The sequence below is a fragment of the Erinaceus europaeus genome, chromosome 6 (assembly GCF_950295315.1).
Source record: "Erinaceus europaeus chromosome 6, mEriEur2.1, whole genome shotgun sequence".
In the NCBI taxonomy this organism is placed as follows: Eukaryota; Metazoa; Chordata; class Mammalia; order Eulipotyphla; family Erinaceidae; genus Erinaceus; species Erinaceus europaeus.
The window spans coordinates 61,023,257-61,048,662 of record NC_080167.1 but is presented as its reverse complement, the minus strand read 5'-3'; the positions used below and the strand labels follow the sequence as shown (position 1 = coordinate 61,048,662).

At 44.2% G+C, this 25,406-nt stretch overlaps 1 protein-coding gene across 7 annotated transcripts in view; it reads left to right on the top strand.

The window, feature by feature from the left end:
* ARHGAP21 (Rho GTPase activating protein 21) overlaps positions 1-25,406 on the top strand; it is a 149,840-nt gene that overhangs the window by 72,744 nt on the left and 51,690 nt on the right. For all 7 annotated transcript variants that reach the window (XM_060192318.1, XM_060192317.1, XM_060192316.1 and 4 more), the window contains one exon: positions 23,089-23,181. In XM_060192318.1, the coding sequence (XP_060048301.1) occupies positions 23,089-23,181 (93 nt within the window). The remainder of the gene's footprint in view (positions 1-23,088; positions 23,182-25,406) is intronic.

Here is a 25,406-nt window from a genome sequence, read left to right as displayed (position 1 = left end):
CCCCAGTGTTAAAACCTTACCTGTGGTGTGCTAAATAAAACTAATAAGCTAGCACTGGTATGAAGACTAAGCTACAGAGCTGATTTGGATTTTACACCTTTTCCAATATGACCTTTCTCTGTTGCAGGGTTCCAAGGTCTACTCAGGTGCCATGTTCCATTAGTCTCCTCTTGTCTGTGACAGGCCTCAGTTTCTCTCGTGTTTCATTGTCTTGACGGTTGTGAAGAGTACTTGGCAGGTGTTTTTTCAGAATGCACTTTAATTTGGGGTCATCTGATGCTTTTCCCCTCTTAGTGCACAGAGCTGCGTGTATTTAGCCAGAGCGCCATATTTGCACCTATTTCAATCTTGTAGTCCGACGTAGTGTTTTGTTTTGAGAAAAGCATAATGTGTGAAGCCATCATTTCATTCAAGCGATGGCATCAGAATCTTTCCATCACTTCATTCCCTCATATCCTTGCTGTCAGGAATCCACTTACTGTGTGGCTAGAGACAGATTCATTTTGTCTCATCTAGAGTGTTTTGTTTTGTTTTGCCTCCAGGGTTATTGTTGGGGCTCAGTGCCTGCACTATAAATCCACTGCTCCTAGAGGCCATTTTTTTGCCTATTTTTGTCATTGTTGTTACCCTTGTTGTTGGTATTATTATTGTTGTCATTGCTGTTGTTGTTGTGTAGGACAGAGAGAAATCGAGAGAGGAGGGGAGACGGAGGGAGAGAGAAAGACAGACACCTGCAGACCTGCTTCACTGCCCATGAAGTGACCTCCCTACAGGTGGAGAGCTGGGGGCTCAAACGGCTTCCTTACGCTGGTCCTTGTGCTTCGTGCCATGTGTGCTTAACCTGCTACACTACTACCCCACCCCCTAGAGTTCCCTTCCTTTATATGGGGGGTGATTAATGGTTTACAGTAAGTATAGTTGTTGATACATGTAATTTCTCTCATGTCACTGTGAAAAGGTGTCTGCAAAACACTCTCATTCGTGGCCTAGGTCCCCCTTCACCATCATGCACCTGGACTGAACACCTTCCCAATTTAGAATTTTAAAAACTGGAACAATAGAGCATGTAGTCCTTCTGTCAAACTATTGGCCAGACTCAGCCCTGTTCAGCTCCTGAGCTCAGGCGTGTTCAGGGCAGGCGGCTGCAGACGGAAATCTCCTCTTGGTTTTCACACAGCATTTTCCTCTGCTTTTTATTTATTCATTTACTTTGCCGTGTAGTTTCTGCTTTTATGAATAGCTTGCACTCCATTTGTCCAGGCAGCTGGTGATCAGCCTTTGTAATACCCACACCTGAGTGAGGTCTTAGAGTTAAAGTGAGAGGAAAAGCACCAACCCACCCCAAGTCACCTAGAGTACGGGACCAGGATTCATGGTTGTCGACGCTTACACAGAATGGACCACTCCTGCTTAATCACCACCCGCCACTCACCAGGCTTCAGAGTCAATTCCAAGTGTCAGTTGGCATGGGTTGGAGCTGGGTATTAGTGGGGAAAGAGAAGGTTTGCAGAGAAAAAGAGGGTGTGGGTCCTGCATCTTCCTGCCACCCCTTGAAAGGATGTGCTGATGTCTGTTCTGGGCAAAAGTACTGGATAGACAACTTCTAGAATTTCATGCCCTTGTGCCCTAGTCTTGGTTGGCAGAAACACACTTCTAGTTCCTGTAGAATAGCATAGTCATTAGACTGCCAAGCAGATGACTGTCTTACGTAACTCACTGACGATTTAGATATATGCTTTGACTTGAAAGAAAAAAACCTGCTTGGAAGGGAAAATAGAATGTCTAGCTCTAGCCCAAGAGGTTTGGAGAGAGATGACCAAGTGAAACACAAGGATGTGATCTGCTGGCAGATGCTTCATGTGAACACGAGGTGTATTAAAGAGAGTAAGTGATGGTGCACCTGGTTGAGCACACAAGTCAGCATGTGCAAGGACCCAGGTTCAGGCCTCAGCTTCTCTACCCTGCAGGGGGAAAGCTTCACAAATGGTAAACAGTACTGCAGATGTCTCTCTCCCTCTCTATCTCCCCTGCCCCTCTCAGTTTTCTCTCTGTCCTATCCAATAGGACATACTTATTTATATCTAATCTCATTAAAAAAAATCTGTGTACACATGCAGAAATCAAATATTACAGATTATTTTTTTTTAACTGAGGTTGAAAAGTTTCTAGTTAAGGGAGTCAAACGGTAGCATAGTGGGTTAAGTGCTTGTGGTGTGAAGCACAAGGACTGACTAGCATAAGGATCCGGGTTTGAGCACCTGGTTCCCCACCTGCAGGGGAGTCACTTCACAAGTGAAGCAGGTCTGCAGGTGTCTGTCATTCTCTCCCCCTCTCTGCCTTCCATTTCTCTCTGTCCTATCCAACAATGACGACAACAACAAGAGCAACTACAACAATTAAAAAAAGTAACAAAGGCAACAAAAGGGAAAATAAATAAATAAATAAATAAATAAAACATAAAATTAAAAAAAGAAAGTTCCTAGTTAAAAAAAATTCAGCTGACACTTGGGGCAATTAATATATACATGTGTGTTGTCAATTCTGCGTAGCCTTTGAAATCGACTACATATTGACTATTGAGCTTTCCCTGTGGTCCAAGAAAAATACTGATTAAAGACTTAATATTATCGGGGCCAGGCAGTGGCACACCTGGCTAAGCACTCACATTACAGTTTGCAAGGACCCAGGTTCAAGCCCCCTGGTCCCTACCTGCAGGGACCCCACCTGTAACTCTCTCTTTCCCTCTCTGTCTCTCTCTGCCCTCTCAATTTCTCTCTGTCTCTATCCAATAATAAATGAATAAAAATATTTTTTAAAAGAGAAGAATTTACCTTATCTGTAAGAAGGGCATATCTTGGGGGGTCGGGCAGTAACACAGCAGGTGCTAAGTGCACGTGGCGCGAAGCGCAAGGACTGGCATAAGGATCCTGGTTCGAGCCTCTAGCTCCCCACCTGCAGGGGAGTCACTTCACAAGCAGTGAAGCAGGTCTGCAGGTGTCTGTTTTTCTCTCCCTCTCTCTGTCTTCCCCTCCTCTCTCCATTTCTTTTTTTTTAATTAAAAAATTTTAATATTTATTTATTTATTTATTCCCTTTTGTTGTCCTTGTTGTTTTATTGTTGCAGTTATTATTGATGTCATCGTTGTTGGATAGGACAGAGAGAAATGGAGAGAGGAGGGGAAGACAGAGAGGGGGAGTGAAAGACAGACACCTGCAGACCTGCTTCACCGCCTTTGAAGCGACTCCCCTGCAGGTGGGGAGCCAGGGGCTCAAACTGGGATCCTTCCTCCCGTCCTTGTGCTTTGCGCCACCTGCGCTTAACCTGCTGCGCTACCGCCCGACTCCCTCCTCTCTCCATTTCTATCTATCCTATCTAACAACGATGACATCAGTAACAAAACAATAATAACTAAAACAACAAAGGCAACAAAAGGGAAAAATAAATAATTTTTTAAAATAAAAAAAAAAAGAAGGGCATATCTTGTTTGTATCTGATTCTGATACAGATTTCTCCTGTGAGCCCCCATCATGGAAATCAAAGCAGTACAGCTGATAATATCTTTAATACTGTTCTAGAACATGACTGTTTTATTTTATGACATTTTATTTTATTTTATTTTATTTTCCCAGCAGAATTATTGCTGGGGCCCTAATGCTTGTATAATAAATCCATGCTTCCCAGTGGTCATTTTTTCTTTTTATTTATTGTTTCTTCTTACTATTTTTTTAATGATAGAGACAGAAAAATAGAGCAAGAGAGAGGGAGAGAGACACACACCTACGGCCTGCTCCACTATTTGGGAAGCTTCCCTGTACAGGTGGGGACATAGGCTCCAATCTGGCTCCTCATACCTGCTAACTCGTGTGTTTTGTCTGTACCGCTTCCATGCTTATTACTGCTTATTGTAAACTGACGTCAAAGCCCCAAGGTCCCATTCGGTGTCAAGAGATTCTCCAGTGGGGACAACTTTGCTTCCTGGGGGCATGTGGCAGCACCTGTAGACATTTCTGGCTGTCACAGTTGGGAGTTGGGGTGTGTGATCAGAGGGGTTTCTGAGCATGTGCAATACACAAAACAGATTCCCCCCTCCAAAGAAACTATCTGACCCCAAATAATGCCAGTTGGATACAAAAGGTGTTGTCTCATTGTACATGTCCCCCAAGAATGACATGTATCCAGTGACATCCATGGAGCAGAATGGATACCTGAGACTCTATGGCCAGTGATCTTTCACTGTTATTACTAACAACTGAATTTTGATGTGACTTGAGTCACTGCTATAGTTTAAGTTTTAATTATCCGGTTGTTCTACTGACAGTGCATGCTTTCAGTGAAGGAATAAGGCTAAGTAAGAAAAGGTTTGAAGTTTAAGAAGTGACAGAACTAGTTTATTAAACGGGATATAACATAAAAGAAAAAAAATAAAGAAAGGAGATAAAATGAAATAGAACATCAGGATTCTTACAAGGGAAACATAATTATAACTTGCATTAACATGAAATCAGAATCAGTAATTTCAAAGACTAATAAGTAGCGGGATTAAAATGAGCCCAACACAGCTTAGGTGTTAAAATCAGAGCACAGTCTAGCGCACCAGGTTCAAGCACTTTCTCTCTCTCCCTCTCTGATTGCCAGGGCTTCCCGCTCCAAGCAGATGTTTCTAGATTGAGACAGGAAGAAACCACAGCACTGAAGCTTCCCCAGTGCATTGGGGACTGGGTTTGAACCTGAGCTGCTCACATGGCCTAGCAGGCACTCTCCCCGGTGAGCGGTTTTGTTGACCAGCTCCGGTTTTGTTGACAGGCTCCGAGTCTTCTTCTCCAGGTGCCTGTATGCACACATTTCTAGCAGAGCCAGGAGGGGCCTTGCTGACTCACAGACCTGCACTCAGTCCCACTGAGTCGACAGATACTGCTGAGTGTTGGTATGCTTCTGGATTCTGCTTGTGAAGCCTTCTGTTTTTATCATCACATTGGGTTCGCTTGTGTTGCTTGCTATGTGTTCTGTTTGCACGTCCACTGTTGGCTGGGCACCCCCCTGCCTCCAGGATATTGGTTTGGTCTCCCCCCCCCCCCCACACACACACACATACCTCTGGGACATTTGGTTTAGTCATCGCTGATTCCTGCTTCTTCCTTCTCCCTGCCCCCTATCATACGTATTTCCATTGTTCCTGACTCTTCCGCCCGAGGAGAGAGATGCAGGACAGAATTGGGTTGTGATTAGATTAGATTAGATTAGTTTGTTGAACTGCATTCCCACTGGTGAATAAAGATTAAACTACATTCTCAGCTCAGCCATGAGTCTCTCTCTGGTCGTCTCTGTCTTCTGCCCATGAAGCCAGCCCTGCAAAAACGACAGCTGAGCTGTTTTCCAAAGCAACTGGGTCATGTTCCAGGCTCAGTGCAGAATGGGAGAGCTCTGGTCACTCCACGTCTGCTCTGAGCACCTGGGATTGGGCGGGTGTTCAGAATGTTAGAGGTTGTGGAGACAAAGGAACCCTTCTGCACTGCTGGTGGCAATGGCAATGGGTCTAGCCCCTGTGGAGGACTGTCTGGAGAACTCTCAGAAGGCTAGAAGTGGACCTGTCCTATGACCCTACAAGTCCTCTCCAGGGGATATATCCTAAGGAACCCAACACACCATCCAAAAAGATTTATGTATACCTATGTTCATAGCAGCATAATTTGTAATAGCCAAAACCTGGAAGCAACTCAGGTGCTTGCCAACAACAGGTGAGTGGCTGAGAATGTTGTGGTCTATATACACAATGGAATATTACTCAGCAATTAAAAATGAAAAAAAAAGTCACCTTCACGTTATCTTGGATGGAGCTTGAAGGAATCTTATTAATTGAGACAAGCCAGAAAGAGAAGGATGAATTTGGGATGATCACACTCATAGACGTTAAGAAATAAGGACGGAAGGGGAAGCACAAAGCAGAACTTGGACTGGATTTGGTGTGTTGCACTGAAGTGAGTGACGGGGGTTTTTGGGTCCTGGTGCAAGATGGTGCAAGAGGACATAGGCTGGGGTGAGAGTGTTTTGCAGAAGACTGAGAAGTTTTACACATGTATCAACAAGTGTATTTACTGTAAAACATTAATCCCCACAATTAAAAAAATATTAGTCACTCTGGTGGGTGTGTGGTAGAGTGTGAGTGAATTGAAACATTTCTGAAAACTGAAGCGGTAGATTACTTTTTTTTTTTTTTTAATTGATTGGCTAGTATTCCTTTAAGAAACTAATTTGTGTGGTCCGGGAGGTGGCGCAGTGATAAAGCTTTGGACTCTCAAATATGAAGTCTCGAGTTCAAGCCCCTGGCAGCACATGTGCCAGAGTGATGTCTGGTTCTTTCTCTCTCCTCCTATCTTTCTCATAAATAAATAAAATCTTTAAAAAAAAAAAAAAAGAAACTAATTTGTTTCTTAAAACGGAGAAGCGCTCCCCTGAAAGCTACAGTCATAGGTTCAAGCCCAGCCTCAACCCCCACCGGAAGAAGCTTTGGTGCTGTCTTTCTCCCTCTCCCTCTGTCTTTCTTTAAAAATGTCTTCCTGGAGGGGTGAGGCCCCATGGCAACAACCACAACAAGGCAACTCACTTGTAGGAGTGCTCTCAGTGGCGATTTTGTGCGTTCTGTGTATAGCAGATACCCAACGGTGACTTGCCTTTCAGGGTCTGAATTGTCATCTTGATAAAGACAAGCTTTCAGTATTGAACAGATTTCAAACGATCACTCCTTTCCTTATAAAAGGAACTACTTTTGAGTATTATTTCAGCATTTCTTGTTTCCTACTTCATGGTCATGAAGATAATTTCCGGTGATATTTCCAAGGTGCCGTACTGTCTGACCATTCCGGGTGAAGCCTACAGTTCGCCTGCAGTTGGCTGGGTTTGCCAGATGAACTTTTCTCCTCTGTGCATGCATATGTGCCCCTGCCCTGTTGACTGAGAAGTCTGTGCCTTTCCAGTTACTGTGGAATCCCTAAATGCCTATGTGTAGGTCTTCTTCTGAATTAGTAATCCTGTCTCTTCAGTTCCAAGGGTTGTTGGCTTTTTTTTTTTTTTAATTGCATGGAGATAGTCAGAAATGGAGAGGGGAGAAAGATAGACCCCTGCAAACCTGTTTCACCGCTCGTGAAGCTTTCCCTCAGCAGGTGAGGACCGGGGGCTTGAACCAGGGTCCTTGTGCACTGTAACATGTGCTCTCAACCAGGTGCGCCACCACCGGCCCTGGGTTGCTGGCTTTTTAAAAAAAATTAATTAATTAGTTAATTTGTTATTGGATAGAGACAGAGAAATTGAGAGAAAAGGAGGAGATAGAGAGGAAGAGAGACAGAGAGACACCTGCAGACCTGCTTCACCGCCTGTGAAGCGACCTCCCCTGCAGGTGGGGAGCCGGGGCTCAAACTGGGATCTTTAAGTGGGTCCTTGCGCTTTGCGCCACGTACGCTTAACCCGCTGCAGTACCACCCAACTCCCAGTTGTTGGCTTTTAAAAGATTTTTGTTGGTGGTGGTCTTTTTTTTTTTTTTTTTCCCGTTCTGTTTGATTTTGTGACAGACTGTATGTTTCCTGCACAGCCTAAAATATCTACTGTTTGGCCCTTTACAGAAGGAAAAAAATATATTTATTTTTTTTGCTAAGCTGTAGTGTATTTCACTGATCACTTTTTGTACAACTTTTTGTACTGTATTCCACTGATCACTTGTTTAAAATCACAGTTAAACAAAACTGCAATCTTACTCACTGTGGTCACAAAGATGTGTTACACAGAAGCATACGTTTTCCTATCTTGTTTCTAAGGTTGGATACTCAACTGGGGGTTTTAATTGCTTCTGTATTATTTACTTCTGAAACAATCGAATCTTCCAAGCTATGAATATAGTATATATCCCATGAGTGCCCTTTTTTTTCTCTTCCTCATTCATTCTCTCTTTTCTTTCTGCATCTTTGGGGATAGCCTTATGAATGTTCCGATTCTTTTTTACACGTAAATATTATTTATTTATTTTTAGCAAAGTCTTGTTCAGCTCTGGCTGGGGATTGAACTGAGACCTTTGGTGCCTCACATGAAAGTAGTTTTGTCTAGACATTGTGCGCCCCTCCACAGCCCTAATTTTCCACTTATACCAAGTTCTTGTGACTAGACCAAACCAAGCTCGTGTGTAATGGTAACAATGTGTTTAACAGGTTGTGGGCTATGTTTTCCTCACTTCTTTAGGAGTGTTGCATCTCTGTTTAAGGTTTGCTTTCAATCCTTAAGATGGGGCCTTGGCCATTTCCAGTGTCCAGCCTGTTTTGTCATGTTCTCTGAGAACAGGTGCTGCGATAGAAACTGATGGGAAAGCAGGACTGAGTACGTCAGAAATTTATTAGGGGAAAACATCTGTAAAGGATAAAAGGGTAGGGGTAGATAGCATAGTGGTTATGCAAAGAGTTTTTCATGCCTGAGGCTCCAAAGTCTCAGGGTCAAGCCCCTATACCACCATAAGCCAGAGTTGAACAGTGCTCTAGTAAAAAAAAAAAAAAAAGTACAAAAAAGATAAAAAAGAAAGGAGGTGGAGAGGGTGAAGAAGACTTGAGACAGGAGTTCAGGCTTGATGCCTGTGGAAGGGAAAAGGGAAGGAAGGACTTGGTGGCAGGACCTCAGCCGCAGCACCATGCTGGGACAGTCTCTGCCAGGTCAGTGGGAAGTGCTCAAGCAAGCATTGCGCCTCAGCGTTCTGCTTTGTACAGGAGTGGAGAAATGTATTCTCGCTGGGACATAATGGCAGGTCCAAAATGGATGGCAGCTGGGGCTCTCAGTCAGCTCCGGTCCCATCAGTGGGCTCTCTTAGGAAGTCTGAGCCGCATACTCCATGGCTGACATGGCTGGGCTTCTATTTTTTTTTTTTTTTTTAAGATAGGACAGAGAGAAATGGAGAGAGGAGGAGAAGACAGAGAAGGGGGAGAGAAAGATAGACACCTGCAGTCCTGCTTCACCACCTGTGAAGGGATTCCCTTCCAGGTGGGAGGGGAGCTGGGGGCTTGAACTGGGATCCTTACGCTGGTCCTTGTGTTTTGAGCCACGTACACTTAACCTACTGCAACTACCGCCCGACTCCCCGGGCTTCTATTTTTCACCCCTACTCACAAGTCATATCCCATTGGAGGCCCCAGCTGAGAACACTGGTATTTTCCAGGCCCTCTTCCTTATCTGGTTCCAGATACCTACTCTTTGACACACTCTTATATTTTTACTTATTTATTATTGGACAGAAACAGAGAGAAATTGAGACTGGGGGAGACAGAGAAGGCGAGAAGCAGCAAGACACCTGCAGTCCTGCATGCCCACTCGTGAAGCTTTCCCCCTGCAGTTGGGGGACCGGTGGCTTGAACCTGGCTCTTTGTACACTGTAATATGAGCGCTTAACCAGGTGCGTCACCACCTGGTCCCTGGAAACCTACTCTCCCGGCACTTTGTGACCAATGAAACCTCTGCAGAGCTTCCCAATCTCTGAGCTTTTGCTTGGAGGTGGAAGGCAATGGGAAAGCTTGGGGCTGTTCTCTCTGGAATGCCTTCTATCTAGGATGTCACCCCTGTAAGCCATCTCTACTTGACAGCTTTCTAAGACCTCAGGTTTGTCATTTATACATCCTGTCAGGGTTTTCTGGCTGTTGTTCATGGGTAGAAGAGTCGATGCTGACATAGTGTAGTTACCCTAGTTTGTTTTTAATTTGGTTTTATCTGTTTATATATTGTGCAATTAAATAAATATTCTTTCCCATTTTGAAAGTTATGCTAATTTGGACTTTCTCTTTTTTTTGACACTATGAATTTTTCTCTCTTGTGCTTTTTAAAGATGTTTAAGATTTTGTGATGCTTTTAGCTGTTATGCTAGAATTGATTCCATTTAATGGAAGCCCAGTGCTATTGTTAGCCGGTATGTTGTTCACCTCTGAGGTAATGCAAGGATCTCAGGACATGTCTGTCTCCTCTAGCCTACATGCTTTTATGCTGTATCAGAGTTTTCTCCATTGTTTCCGCCCTATTTTTTTTTTTTCCTCCAGGCTTACTGCTGGGCTCGGTGCCTGCACCATGAATCCACCGCTCCTGGAGGCCATTCCCCCCCCCCCCCCCCCCCCCGCCCCTTGTTGCCCTTATTGTTGTAGCCTCGTTGTGGTTATTATTATTGCCATTGTTGATGTTGTTCGTTGTTGGATAGGACAGAAAGAAATGGAGAGAGGGGGAGAGAAAGATAGACACCTGCAGACCTGCTTCACCGCCTGTGAAGCGACTCCCCTGCAGGTGGGGAGCCGGGGGCTCCAACCCGGATCCTTAAGCCGGTCCCTGCGCTTTGCGCCACATGCGCTTAACCCGCTGCGCCACCGCCCAACCCCCTATTTCCGCCCTATTTTGACCTTATTTGGGAGTGGTGCTGTTGGCCACAAAACATTTAGCTGGACACTCACTCCTTCCCCCTGCTAGAATACTGATGGTAATATTCCACATTCTTTTGGTTTTCGTTGGTGCTACTAAAAAGTCAAATTTTGAGGCCAGCCAAATAGCTCACTTGGGTAGTGCGTTGCTTTGCTTTTGCCATGGCTGTCCCAGGTTCAAGTCTCCCCCCCCCCCAATATTGAAGGAAGCATTGGGGCTGTGGTCTCTTTTACTCTCGCTTTCTCTCTGCTTCTTGGTCTCTCTACCTCTTAAAAAGTTCACGTTTTCAGGGGCTGGGTGATAGTGCACCAGGTTAAGCATACATAGTGCAAAGAACAGGGATCCAGGTTCAAGCCCCTAGCTCCCCACCTATGGTGGGTGAAGTGAGGGGTGCTTCACAAGCGGTGAAGCAAGTCTGCAGGTCTCTTTTTCTCTCCCCCTCTCTGCCTTCCCCATCTCTTTCAATTTCTCTCTACTACCCTATTGAAAAAAAAAAAAAAGAAGGCCTCCAAGAGCATTGGATTCATACGTAGTGTAGGCACCAAGCTCCAGCCATAACTCTGGAGGCAAATGAAATTCAAGTTTTTGTTGTTTGAAAATTATTTTCTACGTTTTGTTTTTTTAGTTTATTATTTTATTTTATTTTATTTCCTCCAGGGTTCTTGCTAGGGCTCAGTGCCTTCACCACGAATCCACTGCTTCTGGAAGCTATTTTTTTTTCCCTCTTTTGTTGCCTTTGTTGTTTTATCGTTGTTGTGGTTGTTATTATTGTTGCTATTGATGTCGTTGTTGTTGGATAGGACAGAGAGAAATGGAGAGAGGAGGGGAAGACAGAGAGGGGGAGAGAAAGATAGACACCTGCAGACCTGCTTCAGCACTTGAGAAATGACCTCCCCACAGGTGGGGAGCCGGGGGCTCGAACCGGGATCCTTGTGCCTCACACCATGTGCACTTAACCCACTGTGCTACCACCCGACCTCCTATTTTCTACTTTTTGAAAAAAAAAAAGTTTGCTTTTAGATGGTATATGTAATGTGTCTATGCATTTATTTATTTTTAAATCATTTTTAATATTTATTTATTCCTTTTGTTGCTCTTGTTTTATTGTTGTAGTTATTGTTGTTATTGATGTTGTCGTTGTTAGATAGGACAGAGAGAAATGGAGAGAGGAGGGGAAGACAGAGGGGGAGTGAAAGACAGACACCTGCAGACCTGCTTCACCGCCTGTGAAGCGACTCCCCTGCAGGTGGGGAGCCGGGGGCTCGGATCCAGAACTTTACGCCGATCTTTGTGTTTTGCGTCACATGCACTTAACCTGCTTGTGCTACCGCCCGACTTCCTATGCATTTATTTTTTATGAGGCAGACAGTAGAGGGGAGAGAGGGAGAGGAGAGGAGAGAGAGAGAGAGAGATAGATGGAGAAACCAGTGCATCAGGCTCATCATGTTCTGCGGCCTGGGCATGTGTTAGTGGTATTGATAGTACCAAGGATTTTCTTTTCTTTCTTTCTTTTTTTTTTAATTATTTTTTAAAATATTTTTATTTTATTTTATTTATTTATTCCCTTTTGTTGCCCTTGTTGTTTTTTATTGTTGTAGTTATTATTGTTGTTGTCGTTGTTGGATAGGACAGAGAGAAATGGAGAGAGGAGGGGAAGACAGAGAGGAGGAGAGAAAGATAGACACCTGCAGACCTGCTTCACCGCCTGTGAAGCGACTCCCCCTGCAGGTGGGGAGCTGGGGTTCGAACCGGGATCCTTATGCCGGTCCTTGTGCTTTTGCGCCACCTGCACTTAACCCGCTGCGCTCAGCCCGACTCCCTCTTTCTTTTTTTTTTTTAAAGTTAATTTTTAAAAAAAATTTCTTTATTGGGGAATTAATGTTTTACAGTCCACGGTAAATATAATACTTTGTACATGCATAACATTTCTCAGTTTTCCATATAAACAATACAACCCCCACTGGGTCTTCTGGCATCCTTTTTGGACCTGTACTCTTCCCCCCCCCCCACACCCGCCCCAGAGTCTTTTACTTAGGTTCAATACACTAACTCCAGTCCAGGTTCTACCTGTGTGTGCTATTCATTATGCTGATGCAGAAGAATGAGTACTGTATTACTTTTTTTTAATATTTATTTTATTTATTCCCTTTTGTTGCCCTTGTTGTTTTATTGTTGTAGTTATTATTGTTGTCGTCATCATTGGATAGGACAGGGAGAAATGGAGAGAGGAGAGGAAGACAGAGAGGGGGAGAGAAAGACACCTGCAGACCTGCTTCACTACTTGTGAAGTGACTCCCCTGCAGGTGGGGAGCCGGGGCTCGAACCGAGATCCTTATTGTGGTCCTTGTGCTTTGCACCACCTGTGCTTAACCCGCTGCGCTACAGCCCGACTCCCTGTATTACTCTTCAGAACAGAGATCATTAAGGATGGTCTTTTAGCCTTGGACTGCCAGTCCCCGGCCAAAACCAGGTCCCCCAGCAGGCACTCAGGTCTGTTGAGTAAATGCAGTGGGGAGAAGGAAGTGCCACCACCTCAACTTGGCCCTGGTCCCAAAAGGCTGTTTGCAGAGCTGCAGAATTACCCTGTCAGCCTCCTACCTCTGGTCCTTCCGCTGTCTAGGAAGAAGGCTACTGTTACTCCTGCCTACCCGTGTGGCTTTTGTTTTCACCTTCCTCCCATCAGCCCTTCTAGCACAAGCTGTCAGTGACACTTTCTACATTTGGGAGTCTTTTGTTTCTCGTAGTTGCTAAGTGCGCAAACTTGAACAGCAATGACAGAAAAGAAAAGAAAGCATGATAATCCCGGACTTCAGTAGGATCTGTATCAGCCTGTGTGTTCAAATAGAAGAGGAAAGTGGCCAAGTTAGATGGGAGGTTTAAAAAAATTTACTCAGGGCTAGGTGGTGGTTTACCTGCTTGAGTACACACATTACAGTACACAGGGACCCAGGTTCAAGCCCCCAGTCCCCTCCTGCAGGGGAGAAGCTTCATGAGTGGTGAAGCAGAGCTGCAGGTGTGTGTCACTCTTTTCCTCTCTACCTCCCCTTTCAATTTCTCTGTGTCTCATTCCAAAATAAACAGATAAAAGGAATAACTTTTTTCTTAAAAAAAAAAAAAAAACTACCCACCTGAATTTTATTAAAGTTCCAAGAAACCATATTTACAGCAACTAAAATGAAGAGACTTTGATTAGATAAAAGCTGATTTTTATCAGCATTCCAATTTTGGGGAAAAGTTTTGTTTTTTTTTTAAATGTTTTCAAAGACAGCACATGAAATTAGTTTGGCAGTCAAGAACTAAATGAGTTTTGTTTTTTTTTAAAGTCTCTCTAGAGTTTAAGAAATAGAAAATCTGGGGAATTGAATGAAGATATGAACACAGGGCTATAAGGAGGGTAGACGTCAATAAATTTGAGGTCATAATATCCGAGAACATTCCAGAGAAAACTTCTCTGTAGAAAACTTCTCTGTAGAATCATGGTTGTGATCCAGGAGGTGGCAAAATGGATAAAGCGTTGAACTTTCAGGCACAAGGTCCCGAGTTTGATCCCTGGCAACACATGTACCAGAGGGATGTCTGGTTCTTTGTCTCTCCTATATCCCTTTCATAAATAATTAAAATATTAAAAAGAGAAAGTGAAAAGGTGGTTGCAGAGGTGACTGTCAGGTGGTTGAGAGCTGCTTTTCCTAACTGTTCCCACGACGATATTTTGCTCATACCTAACCCAAGAGTCCTTCCCCCACCTGATTTCTCTCCAACATGTTAACATTTGCAATCCACCGATCCAGATCCAGTTCATGAAGATGCTTGACTTTTAACAGTTATGGTTCCTCCTTTTCGAAATCTAGCAGCTAACTTTTCATCGTTGACATGAAACCACACTAGAACATATTTGCACTCTGAGTGCTAGGCACATTGATGCTGGAAATATGTTTCCTGTTGTTTGTTCATTCACTTAGCAAACATTTGTTGAGTCACAAGCAGAGCCAGTCACTCAACTCACTGCCTTGAAAGGACCAGTGTGACCTCTTACCTCACTTCCTCCAGGTAGTTTTCAGACGTCGCCTGGCTGAAGAGAGCCTTTCATACCAATAACACCTCGGCCCTGCCTTTCTGCCTGCCCTCCTTCTCATTCTACCTGTTAATATTCTCCATGGCCTTCTTATCACCGTCTCTCATGCTATTTATTTCTTGTTAAACTTTTTTTTTTCCTCCAGGGTTATTACTGGGCTCAGTGCCTGCACCATGAATACACCGCTCCTGGAGGCCATTTTTTTCCCCTTTTGTTGCCCTTGTTGTTGTAGTCTCATTGTAGTTATTACTATTGCCCTTGTTGACGCTATTCGTTGTTGGATAGGACAGAGAGAAATGGAGAGAGGAGGGGAAGACAGAGTGGGGGAGAGAAAGATAAGACACCTGCAGACCTGCTTCACCGCCTGTGAAGCGACTCCCCTGCAGGTGGGGAGCTGGGGGCTCGAACCAGGATCCCTACTCCGGTCCTTGCGCTTTGCGCCACATGCGCTTAACCCACTGCGTCACCGCCCGACCCCTGTTAAACTTTTTTTTTCCTTCTTCTTCTGGCCTCACATGGAAGGTGGAGCAGGACTTTGATTTGCTTATCACTCTTTTTCTGAAAACCCACAAGTCTTGCTTCTGTGTATACACTTGCATCTGATACAGTTCTGGATTCAGAAGTTCCAATCCTGGCTGAGGGTGAAAGTGTACAACAGTCACCTTAGTGCAAAAGTAGAGGTATTGCCGGGGCAGGTGGGCTGTCATTGAATAGGATGTTACAGAAAAAAAAAATAAAAGGAAAAAAAGCAACATTCTGGAACAGATTAAAGAGATAGTGTAAAGTGACTCCTACCCAAGTTTGGGTTGGGCTTGCCTAGGGGTGGCTTCTGTGTCTCCATGTAGAGATGCCTCATTCAGGACTTCACTTGCTTTTTGCTCTTACATCAGTGGTTAGATGGAGGTGCCATTAGCTGAAGGGGACCTGGAGGGGAGACATGCCTGCCCCTTGGCCTCCAGGATATTTTAGTTTGGGACACATTACATTTCTGTTGCCGGCAGAATGACCACTGTGCAGCTGAGATGTGGTGCACATAGCACACAGGGGAAGTAGGGCTTGATAGTAGACTTTGACGGCCAGGTTGGGGATGCTTCAGGGGTAGAGCATGTTTGCCTGTTCAAGGCCTTGAGCTCAGTCTCTGGCCTGTGTGTGTGTGTTCGTTCCCCACTCCCTCATTAAATAAAGAGAGGTAAATTTGGAAGTTATTATTATGCATGCTACAAGTCCTAGTCATAAATGAAACTGTACACAGAGAACATGAAGTCATAGATGATAAGATTCAGAGATAGCTCACCGCACAGGGCTTGATTCTTAACCATAGGCAGCAGAGACTGGGTTGAGATAGTGTGACTCACTGGTAAGTTTAGTATGAGAGCAGTTTCTGCGGAAAGACCAGCAGTGAAGGCTGGAGAGGGCTAAAGGGAATGGGAGCTCGGGCTCCTCCTGGGTTAAGGTGTGAGAACACCGGAAGAGACTGGGGGTTGCATTCGAGCAAATGAGGGGGGTGGGGGGGTGAAGAGAAATTAAAATCTATCATCACAGGATTAAGCACTAGAAATCTAGATATGATAGTTTGTGAAATTCTCAAAACATTAAAGAAAAAAAAAACGGCACGGCGTAAACTTCAAATGTTCTAGAAAACAGATTCCAGTCCTGGAATATTCCTGGTTAGTTCCTTGTGAGAAAGTACAGGCACTTTTGGAAAAGACAGCCTTCAGAACCTGTTTACAATTCCAGGCACTTTTGGTTCGTGTCTGACACCTAGTGGTGGTCTCCTGGAACTACTATCAGGTGGCCCAGTTTTCCTTCTGTTATTCAATTGAGGGAAGTCTTACAGATCAGTGGTAGTACAAGAGATAACTCTGAGTTGTCCCTACGAAGTTTTACTACTGTGTATAATATTACATATCATAGGGAATTGTGGAAGGGTATTTTGGTCTTGAAGAAAAACTCAAGTTCTAGGGGGCACATATTACCATGAACAAAGACCTGGGTTCAAGCCCCCTGTTCCCACCTGCAGGGGGAAACTTTGCAAGTGGTGAAGCAGGGCTGCAAGTGTCTCTGTCTCTCTCCCTTTGTGTCTCCCCCTTCCCTCTCATTTTCTGGCTGTCTCTATCCAATAAAGAAATAAAAATAATAAAAAAAGAAAAAAAGGAGAAAGTTCTTATTTGTAGCTATGCATATACCACAGTGTTTTAAATATTTATGCTTTAGTTGATGTGACATCTGGGATTTGCTTTAAAATGTTTTCATTAAAATGTTAGGAAAATGTGAGTGTAAGAAATAAGCATTTTCATCCTTTTTCAAGATTATTTAAATTGGGTTTATTGTGATGTTTTTTTCCCCCCTCTTCTATATATTCTGGGCATCTTCCCCACAATAAATATTAACCATAAAAATATTTCAGTAGCAATTCAGTAGTATTGTTATGTGGAAAACTGAGAAATGTTATGCATGTACAAACTGTTGTATTTACTGTCGACTGCAAAACATTCATCCCCTGTAAAGAAAGTTAAAAAAAATTCAGTAGGTGAAAGAACCTGTATCATAATCCTCAGAACATGGCCAGATTTTAAATATGACATACCGTACTGCATTTTATTCTTTTTTGCTACTACTTGGATACAAGTTGAGAATGCAGGTTTGCATAAAATGGGTGTGTGAACACGATGCGACAGATATCCAGCTGCCAGTGTTCAGTGATTGTTGGAGTTGAGGGTCAGAAGCACGTGGCAACTGTTGGAACTGCAGCGTGGTGACATGGAAGATAGGATTAAAACTTGTTTTTTTTGTTTTTATTGCTACCAGGATTATCACTGGGGCTCAGTGCCTAGATGATGAAGCCACTGCTTCTGGTAGCTATTTTTCCTTTCTTTCTTTTTCTCTTATTGGATAGAGAGGTAGAAAGAGAAAGAGAGATAGCTGCAGGCCTGCTTCACCACATTTCAGGTATCCCCTCTGCAGGTGAGGAGTGGGGGCTTGAACCCAGGTCCTTCCACATGGTAATTTGTGTGCTTGCTTAACCAGGTACACCTCTGCCCAATTCCCTGGGAAATGGGATTTCCAAGCAGTAGCCTTCATTCCGGACACGGGAGCATCTAAAGTGGAAATTTGGAAACACCTGTATTTAGTGAGTTGTCAGATATCTGCACTTGGTGCAGCACCTTTGCAAAGAAGTGCCCAGTAATCTGCCACACCACCCCAGTGTGACCGTCTCTCTGTCTCTCTCTTGCCACCGGGACTTGTCTACTCTGGGCCAACTTTTTCATATAGAAAGAGAGAACCACAGACAAAGAGGTGGAAAGAAAGGGAGAGAAGACCCCACCACACCAGAACTTCTCCCAGTGCTGTGAGGGCCTGGGGTTGGAACCTGGGTCATGCACATGGCGAATGGGAAGTCCTGTGCACTGCCCACCCAGCTGCCCCTGGTCTGTCATCTCAGTATTCGGCCCTGACGCACTGCTCTCTCTAGCACATGCTCAGTTTAAGTGTGCTTAGAGCCCTTCCTACCACTCCTTTCCCAGTCTCTTCTCCCAGCAGTAACCATGAGCCTGAATTTGGTGTCTGTTACTCCTGTTTAGACTTTGCCTAAGTGGACCCATGAGGGAAGTTCTTTTTTTTCAAAGACTTTCTTTTAAAAAATATATATTTTTTATTCATTTCTTTTATTTACTTTGGTAGGGACAGAGAAATCACAAGGGAAAGGGAAGGTAGGTAGGTAGGTAGACAGACAGGCCTGCAACACTGCTTCTTCACTTGTGACCCTTCCCTCCCCCCTCACCACCACCACCCCCCCCTGCAGGTGGGGACCAGGAACTTGAACCTGGGTCCTTGCACAATGTCATGTGTGCACTTAACCAGGTGCCCCTCCACCCAGCCCCAGTAAATAAATTTTTCTGCACACCCTGTTTTTTTCCCCTGTGGTAATCTATTATCTATCAAAAAGAAGTTAAGATAAATTTCATTATTCAAACATAACTTTGAGATCAGTTTACAGACTCATTGTGGACTCATTTTTTAGGCTGAAAAAATAGATGCTAATGGCAGTGAGCTTTGACTTTCTTTATGTAAATAACGCCCGGAGCTTTTGTATCCTCTTACAGGATATACCTCTTAAGCTTTCTACCTCTGTGGAGTGTACACTTCTTTCCGAGTTGACGGAACTTTTAAACTGGCATATTGTTTAATTCCAGCGGCATTCTCTTACGTGGAGAGAGAAAGTGTTTCTACAACAAAGAAATCAGTAAAAGGAATCCTTTAAAAAGTACTACAGTATAAAAGCAAAGAGGAGTGCTTCCGTTACAAATGTTCAATAAGATGTTTGAGTACTTCAAGAGAGGAAGAAAGAAAACCTTAATCTCAGCAACAATCATTATTTTCTTTGGTTTTCTTTTGACTAAGTTATGGAATAGTATTTCTTTATACACACACACACACAGACACAAATATGTATTTTCAGTCTATTGGAAATACTTTTGTCTGCAGAAGTATTGGTGCCTGAGATCACTGCTGATCCTTTTCTTTTCTCTTCTTTTTTTCTCTTCTCTTTCCTTTTCTCTTCTTTTCTTTTCTTGTAAGATAGAGACAGAGAGATAGGGAGAGCAATTAAAGAGACCACACATTGAAGCTTACTTAAATGCAGTGAGGTGCTTTTCCCCTCCCCACATGGATCTTTCTTATGTATTCTTTTTTATTTTAAACATTTTCTTTATTTTATTTTGAATAAAGACAGAAATTGAGACGGATGTGGGAAGTAGAGAGTAAGAAAGAGAGGTACCTGCAGCTCTGCTTACCTGTGAAGCTCCCCCAGCCCCACCCCGCATGTGGGTGTGAACGGGGGCTTGAACCCAGGTCCTTGTGTACTTTAACATGTACTGGGCATATGTACCACGGCCCAGCCATCTTACTCATTCTTTTTTTGTCCCCAGTCGAACTGATTAGTTTATTGCCTCTCGTTTATGTAAGACTACTTTCTTTTTACCTTCTTTTCTCAAATGCAGAAATATTTAATTACATGAGTATTAAAAAGACACTTTTCCTTTTCCTTGTGATAAGCTCAAAGAAATGAGATTTGCATAAGATACAGAGCAGTTCTTTGATACATGTCCTATGTGTTCTCAAGAATTGAGAAATGATAGAAAGCAGAATAAGACTTAAAGGGGCTGCCTAATAGTTGACTTTTACTGAGGCAGGGAGACCGTAGCTTTGCCAAACGGGGCAGTTGGGAGTCATTTTGGCTGATAAGTTACTCCAGATACTGGTAGAAATTAGGTTATAGTAACTAAAAATAAGAGATTGAAAAACCCACACTTTGAGTTGGACAGTTAGGATCTCCAGTTCCAGCCGAATCACAAACTGTGTGTGTATGTTTATATATACAGACACATGTAAGTATACACAGACAGGTATGTAATGACATTTATCTAATGTTCCTGATGTTGTCATCAAGACTTAGAGGTCTCTGCATGTGACTCCTGTCTTCCCCACCTGAGCATCTCTTGTGGTTATCAGGGCTTCACCGATCCAGAGAGGGAGAGGGAGAAAGCTACCACAGCACTGAAACTTCCCCCAGTGCAGTCAGGCTGGGCTCGAACCTGGGTCTCCTGCACGGCATAGTAGCAGGCTGCCTCCCAGATGAGCTGTCGTGTCCATCTGATACTGTTGCCTTTTAAGTCTTAGAGCTGAGTGACTCTGGAGTGTAGAGGTGGCCTTTCACCTCTACACTAAATGTGTAAGTCCTTTTACCACTAAATGTGTAAGTCCTTTGTTCAAAACTTCTTAAGAAACCTTTGTGTTACACCAGGAACAAAACTCTGTTTTACTGGGGACGTCATCATGAGCCCTCTGTATCCGACATGCCTTGACACGTTTAATAGTGGTGCCGTCCACTGTTGTGCTTAACAATATCCCTGCATTACTCTCTGCGTGTCCCTGTGCTGCCTCCAGGGTTATTGCTGGGGCTCAGTGCCTGCACTAAGCGTCAACCCGGCTTTGACCTAGCACGTTATGATCGGGCCCTCCTCAATCGCTATCGAACAGGCCATGGCCGGTGTGCTGCTATGTTCCATCGCTGGGGAGCCAGAGACGACCCGAACTGCCCCTGCGGCTCCAGACAGACTATGACCCACATAGTCAACGACTGCCACCTCTCCAGATTAAAAGGAGGTCTCGAAACTTGACATCAGGCTCAACCTGACGCTGTTGACTGGCTACGGAAGAAGGGCAAACGCTAGAAGAAGTGCCTGCACTGTGAATCCACTGCTCCTGGAGGCCATTTTGTTCCATTTTGTTGCCCTTGTTGTCTTTATTGCTATTGTTGCCGTTGCTTTCATAGTTGTTTGATAGGGTAGAGAGAAATTAAGAGGAGGGGGAGGGGGGAGAGAAGGATAGACACCTGCAGACCTGCTTCACTTCCCATGAAGCAACTGAAGCGACCCTCCTGCAGGTGGGGAGCCAAGGGCTCGAACCAGGATCCTTAGGCGGGTCCTGGAGCTTCACGCCATGTACCTGCTGAGCTACCTACTATCCGGCCCCCGAGATGACAGATTTCAAGTGTCCATCATGGCCCCCTTGGAGAATTTGATTCAGTTGATCCTCAGTGGAGTCTCAAGTCCTCATTTCTCCTTGACAAAGCACATTTCTGATTGGAGCCCAAGACACCCCCCCCCCCGCCATTTTGACCCCATCTCTTTATTCTTTCCCCCATTTTACTGGGGCTGGACTAGGTGGTTGACAGTACTGTTGTTGACACATGGGCGGAGCTTCTCCTCTCCGTGTGGCAGGTGTCTGCAGAACAGTCTCACCTCTAACTCAGGATCTTTCCCCACTGCTGCACATCAAGACTCCAAGGCCCTCTCCACCCCCTTCTAACCCTTTTTTCCCCAGAGTCTTTTGCTTTGATGCAGAACACCTCACCCCGTCCAAGTTTCATTTTGTGCTTTCCTTTTTCTCTTCCAGCTTTATAAGTCCCACTTATAAAGGAGACCATCTGGTATTTTTTTGTTTGTTTTGGGTTATCTCACTTAACACAATACCTTCCAGCTCCATCCAAAATAAAGCAAAGGAGATGACTTTTTCATTTTTTTCCCCCCACAGCTGAGGAGTATTTCAGTATGCGCTTAGACCACCACTTTCCTGGTTACTCATCTGTTGTTGGTGTATCTGGGATGCTTCCAAAGTGGGGCTATTAGAGTCTGTGGTGCTATTTTAGATAGTTCTTTGTTTCCCAGAAGAAGGATTGCCTGGTTGTGGGGTAGGTCCATTTCTAGTGTTCTGAGAGTTCTCCAGACTGTTTTCCATGGAGTTTGGACCAATGTGCATTCCCACCAGCAGTGCAGAAGTGTCTGTCCCCCAGTGCCCCACATCCTCTCCAACAGTTGTTTCTGCCCTTTCTTTATATCTATCCCTTTAGCTGCCCTTGTTTTATTGTTGTACTTATTATTGCTGTTGTTATTGATGTCCTCGTTGTTGGATAGGACAGAGAGAAATGGAGAGAGGAGGGGAAGACAGAGGGGGAGAGAAAGATAGACACCTGCAGACCTGCTTCACCGCCTGTGAAGCGACTCCCCTGCAGATGGGGGAGCCGGGGGCTCGAACCGGGATCCTTACGCTTTGCGGTCCTTGTGCTTTGCGCCATGTGCACTTCACCTGCTGCGCTACCGCCCGACTCCCATTTCTGCCCTTTCTAATGTACGATATTCTCATAGGCACATGATGGTGTCTCATTGTTGCCTCTCCTTGCATTTCTCTGTTAATCAACGTCCGGGAGCACTTTCTCATGGAGATGTTTACTTCTCACAAGCGCCATAGATGTTAATGCAGTTGAGCCAGGGACAGCGATGGGTAAGACACTGCCTCCTGGAGCTGATTGTGCTCCTCACTGCCAGGACTGTATGCCATTAATCTGTCTACAATTATTTTTTTTTATACTGTTGTGAATATTTTTTGCATATTGTTCTCCCAACAGCATCCCTGGACGGAGCGCCTTCTCAGTGATTGCTTAGCACAGGGCGGTGTTGAATAGCAGAGCTAGTAGAGTGACACGTGTGTGCGCTGACCTTGGAAAATTCATCTAAGGGGCCGGGTGGTAGCACAGTGGGTTAAGTGCATATGGCACAAAGTGCAAAGACTGACACAAGGATCCCAGTTCGAGCCCCCCAACCCCCACCTGCAGGGGGATGGCTTCACAAGTGGTGAAACAGGTCTGCAGGTATCTTATCTTTCTCTCCCCCTCTGTTTTCCCCTCCTCCCTTGATCTCTCTCTGTCCTATCCAACAACAACAGCAATAATAACAATGACAAAAAATAACAAGGGCAACAAAAGGGAAAAATGGCCTAATTTCGTAATTTCGAAAGTGCAGGTAATTTCGTAGTGCAGGCACGGAGCCCCAGCAATAACCCTGGAGGCAAAAAAAAAAAATCGGAACCAATGAAAACTCCTGAGTTTGAATCTTCTCATCTAGACTCAGAATGTGTGTTCCAGGCTTTCTAAAAAAAAATTTGCTTACTTGCCTCAAATGTCATCTTGTATTGTGGTATTTTAGTAAGCTATCATGAGGTAAAGTTGGGCTCTAAACTTTTTTCTGTTTTCACAGGGAAGCAAAGAAACCGCCTGGAACCAATGGACACCATATTCGTTAAGCAGGTCAAAGAAGGGGGACCCGCTTTTGAAGCTGGACTATGCACAGGTGCCGACATCTTCTTGAAAGGATGCCTTCTGGTTTCTCTTCCTTTGTCCCCCCCCCCCCATATTTCATCCTCTGAATTTCTCCTTTGGAGAAATTAGTCTGCATTGGGTATCGCTGTTTTTGGAGATCTAATTAGTTGTGTTTCTTTGTGCCCAAACGAATGATGAACAGAAGTGGCCTCAGTCAGGAACTTCAGGGTCTTTCTAGTTGCTGCTTAGACACTGGCCTCTCAGAGGCCATTTTAAAGAACCTCTATGACACTTGATTACTTTGGACAGAGGATTACCAAACAGCAAAATGGTACAGGTGTTCACTGGCATGATTGGAATAATCTCCTCGAGCCCGCAAATTCCAGAAGTGCCTCAGATCCTAGGGCTGCCTTTTCTAGTTTGTGCCAAAACATAATTAAAAAGCCACAGTGCAGGGCCAGCCCTCTCCCTCCCCCTCCTCCTCCCGGAGCAGCTGTGGCTGTGGCTTGGTGGGTGTTTGTTCAAAACCATTTCTTGATGTGCGAACCTCATAAAAACTGCTCCTGTAGAGATTTCATTTAGATAAGTGTCTGGGCTCAAGTCATCCCGCTCAAGTTGTCACCCATCCCAACTTTAAAATGACACCATTTAAAACGAGAATTCGTGTAAGATTCAGTGAACTTTTGCATACAGTGTCTTTTAGCTACAGATGTTCTTAGTGGGTGCCATTGCTAAGATTCATTAGGATGCACGATTAATTTATTAATCACCTTTCCTCACATACTTGAAGTCACCCGGACTTCAGCATCATTAATGTGGGTATGTATCAGCGTGCAGGTGTGTCATCTGTGTCACTCACAGGGGTGAGAAGATGAAGCAGAGGCTGTGACACACAAGGTCACAGAAGCACCCCCCCACCTCCATTTTCTTTCTTCTTTTTTTTCCTCCCACATTGTTCTTTCTCTCTTAATCTTTCTCTTTCTGCTCCCCTGCCTATTTCGGAACAATCCACATGTCCCTTCCCATGTTCAAATGAAGGGCTTGCTGACAGAACTCAAGTCAAAACCATGTGCAGACCAATACGCAAGCTTCACACAGTAACATTAAATGAGCTCAATAGATGGGGAAGAACACGACAAAGAAATTAGCTTGATTAAATTACAAAACACTGAGGCGCAATAGAAGGAGTCAGTTGTCCAAATCTGTTGAACAGCTTCTTGATTAGAAATGGCGGGGTAAACAGGAAGAAGGACTAGTCCCATACATCAGGGAACAGACAGAAGAAGAAACAGTCTACTTGTGATCACTTGAGGTTTCTAAACTTACCCATGACTGGGGGGCTTCATTTAAAACTCAGCTGATTTCAAAAGAAGCTGCCCATGTTAAAATTCAGGTTGATTGGGAGTCGGGCAGTAGCTCAGTGATTAAGCGCAGGTGGTACAAAGCGCAAAGACCAGCATAAGGATCCTGGTTCAAGCCCCTGGCTCCCCACCTGCAGGGGAGTCGCTTCACAAGCAGTGAAGCAGGTCTGCAGGTGTCTGTCTTTCTCTCCCCCTCTGTCTCCCCATCTCTCTCCATTTCTCTCTGTCCTATCTAACAACGATGACATCAATAACAACAAGAATAATAACTACAACAGTAAAACAACAAGGGCAACAAAAAGGGAAAATGAATAAGTAAATACTAAAAAAAATTCAGGTTGATTAAAAAAAAATATATATATATATATATATATATATATTTTTTTTTACAAGTAAGGAGGCTATTGAGGCAACTCACCTAGAAGCACACCTGCTTTGCCAAGAGGGTAACTCAGATTCGATCTCTGATCCGCTGCTGCACTTCATTGGCGGTGGTGTCTCTGTCTCTGTTTCTCTCTTTCTGTCTGAAAATGTCATCCCTGTGTGCTAAAGCCCCAGTGATCACCAAAAAAGGGGGCAAAGTTTTTTTTATAAAAATTATAAATATATTACTCAGATAGTTCAGAGTAACTTTTATTGTGGCTTAATGGACACACTCACTTCAGATAATCAGTATAATGATTTGACATCTATATAATTTGCCAGTCAGTGTTCTAACTAACATTAGTTGCCTTCCATAACTACACTTTTCCCTTCTTCTCTGTATCTGGTTTTTGTTTTTTGCTGTCAAGTCCTCGCATAAGCAAGATCCGACAGGACAGTATTGTCCCTGAGTTTTTTCCCTTAGCGTTAGCTCTCAGGGCCCATCTGTGTAGTTCCAAACGTCAAGATGTCA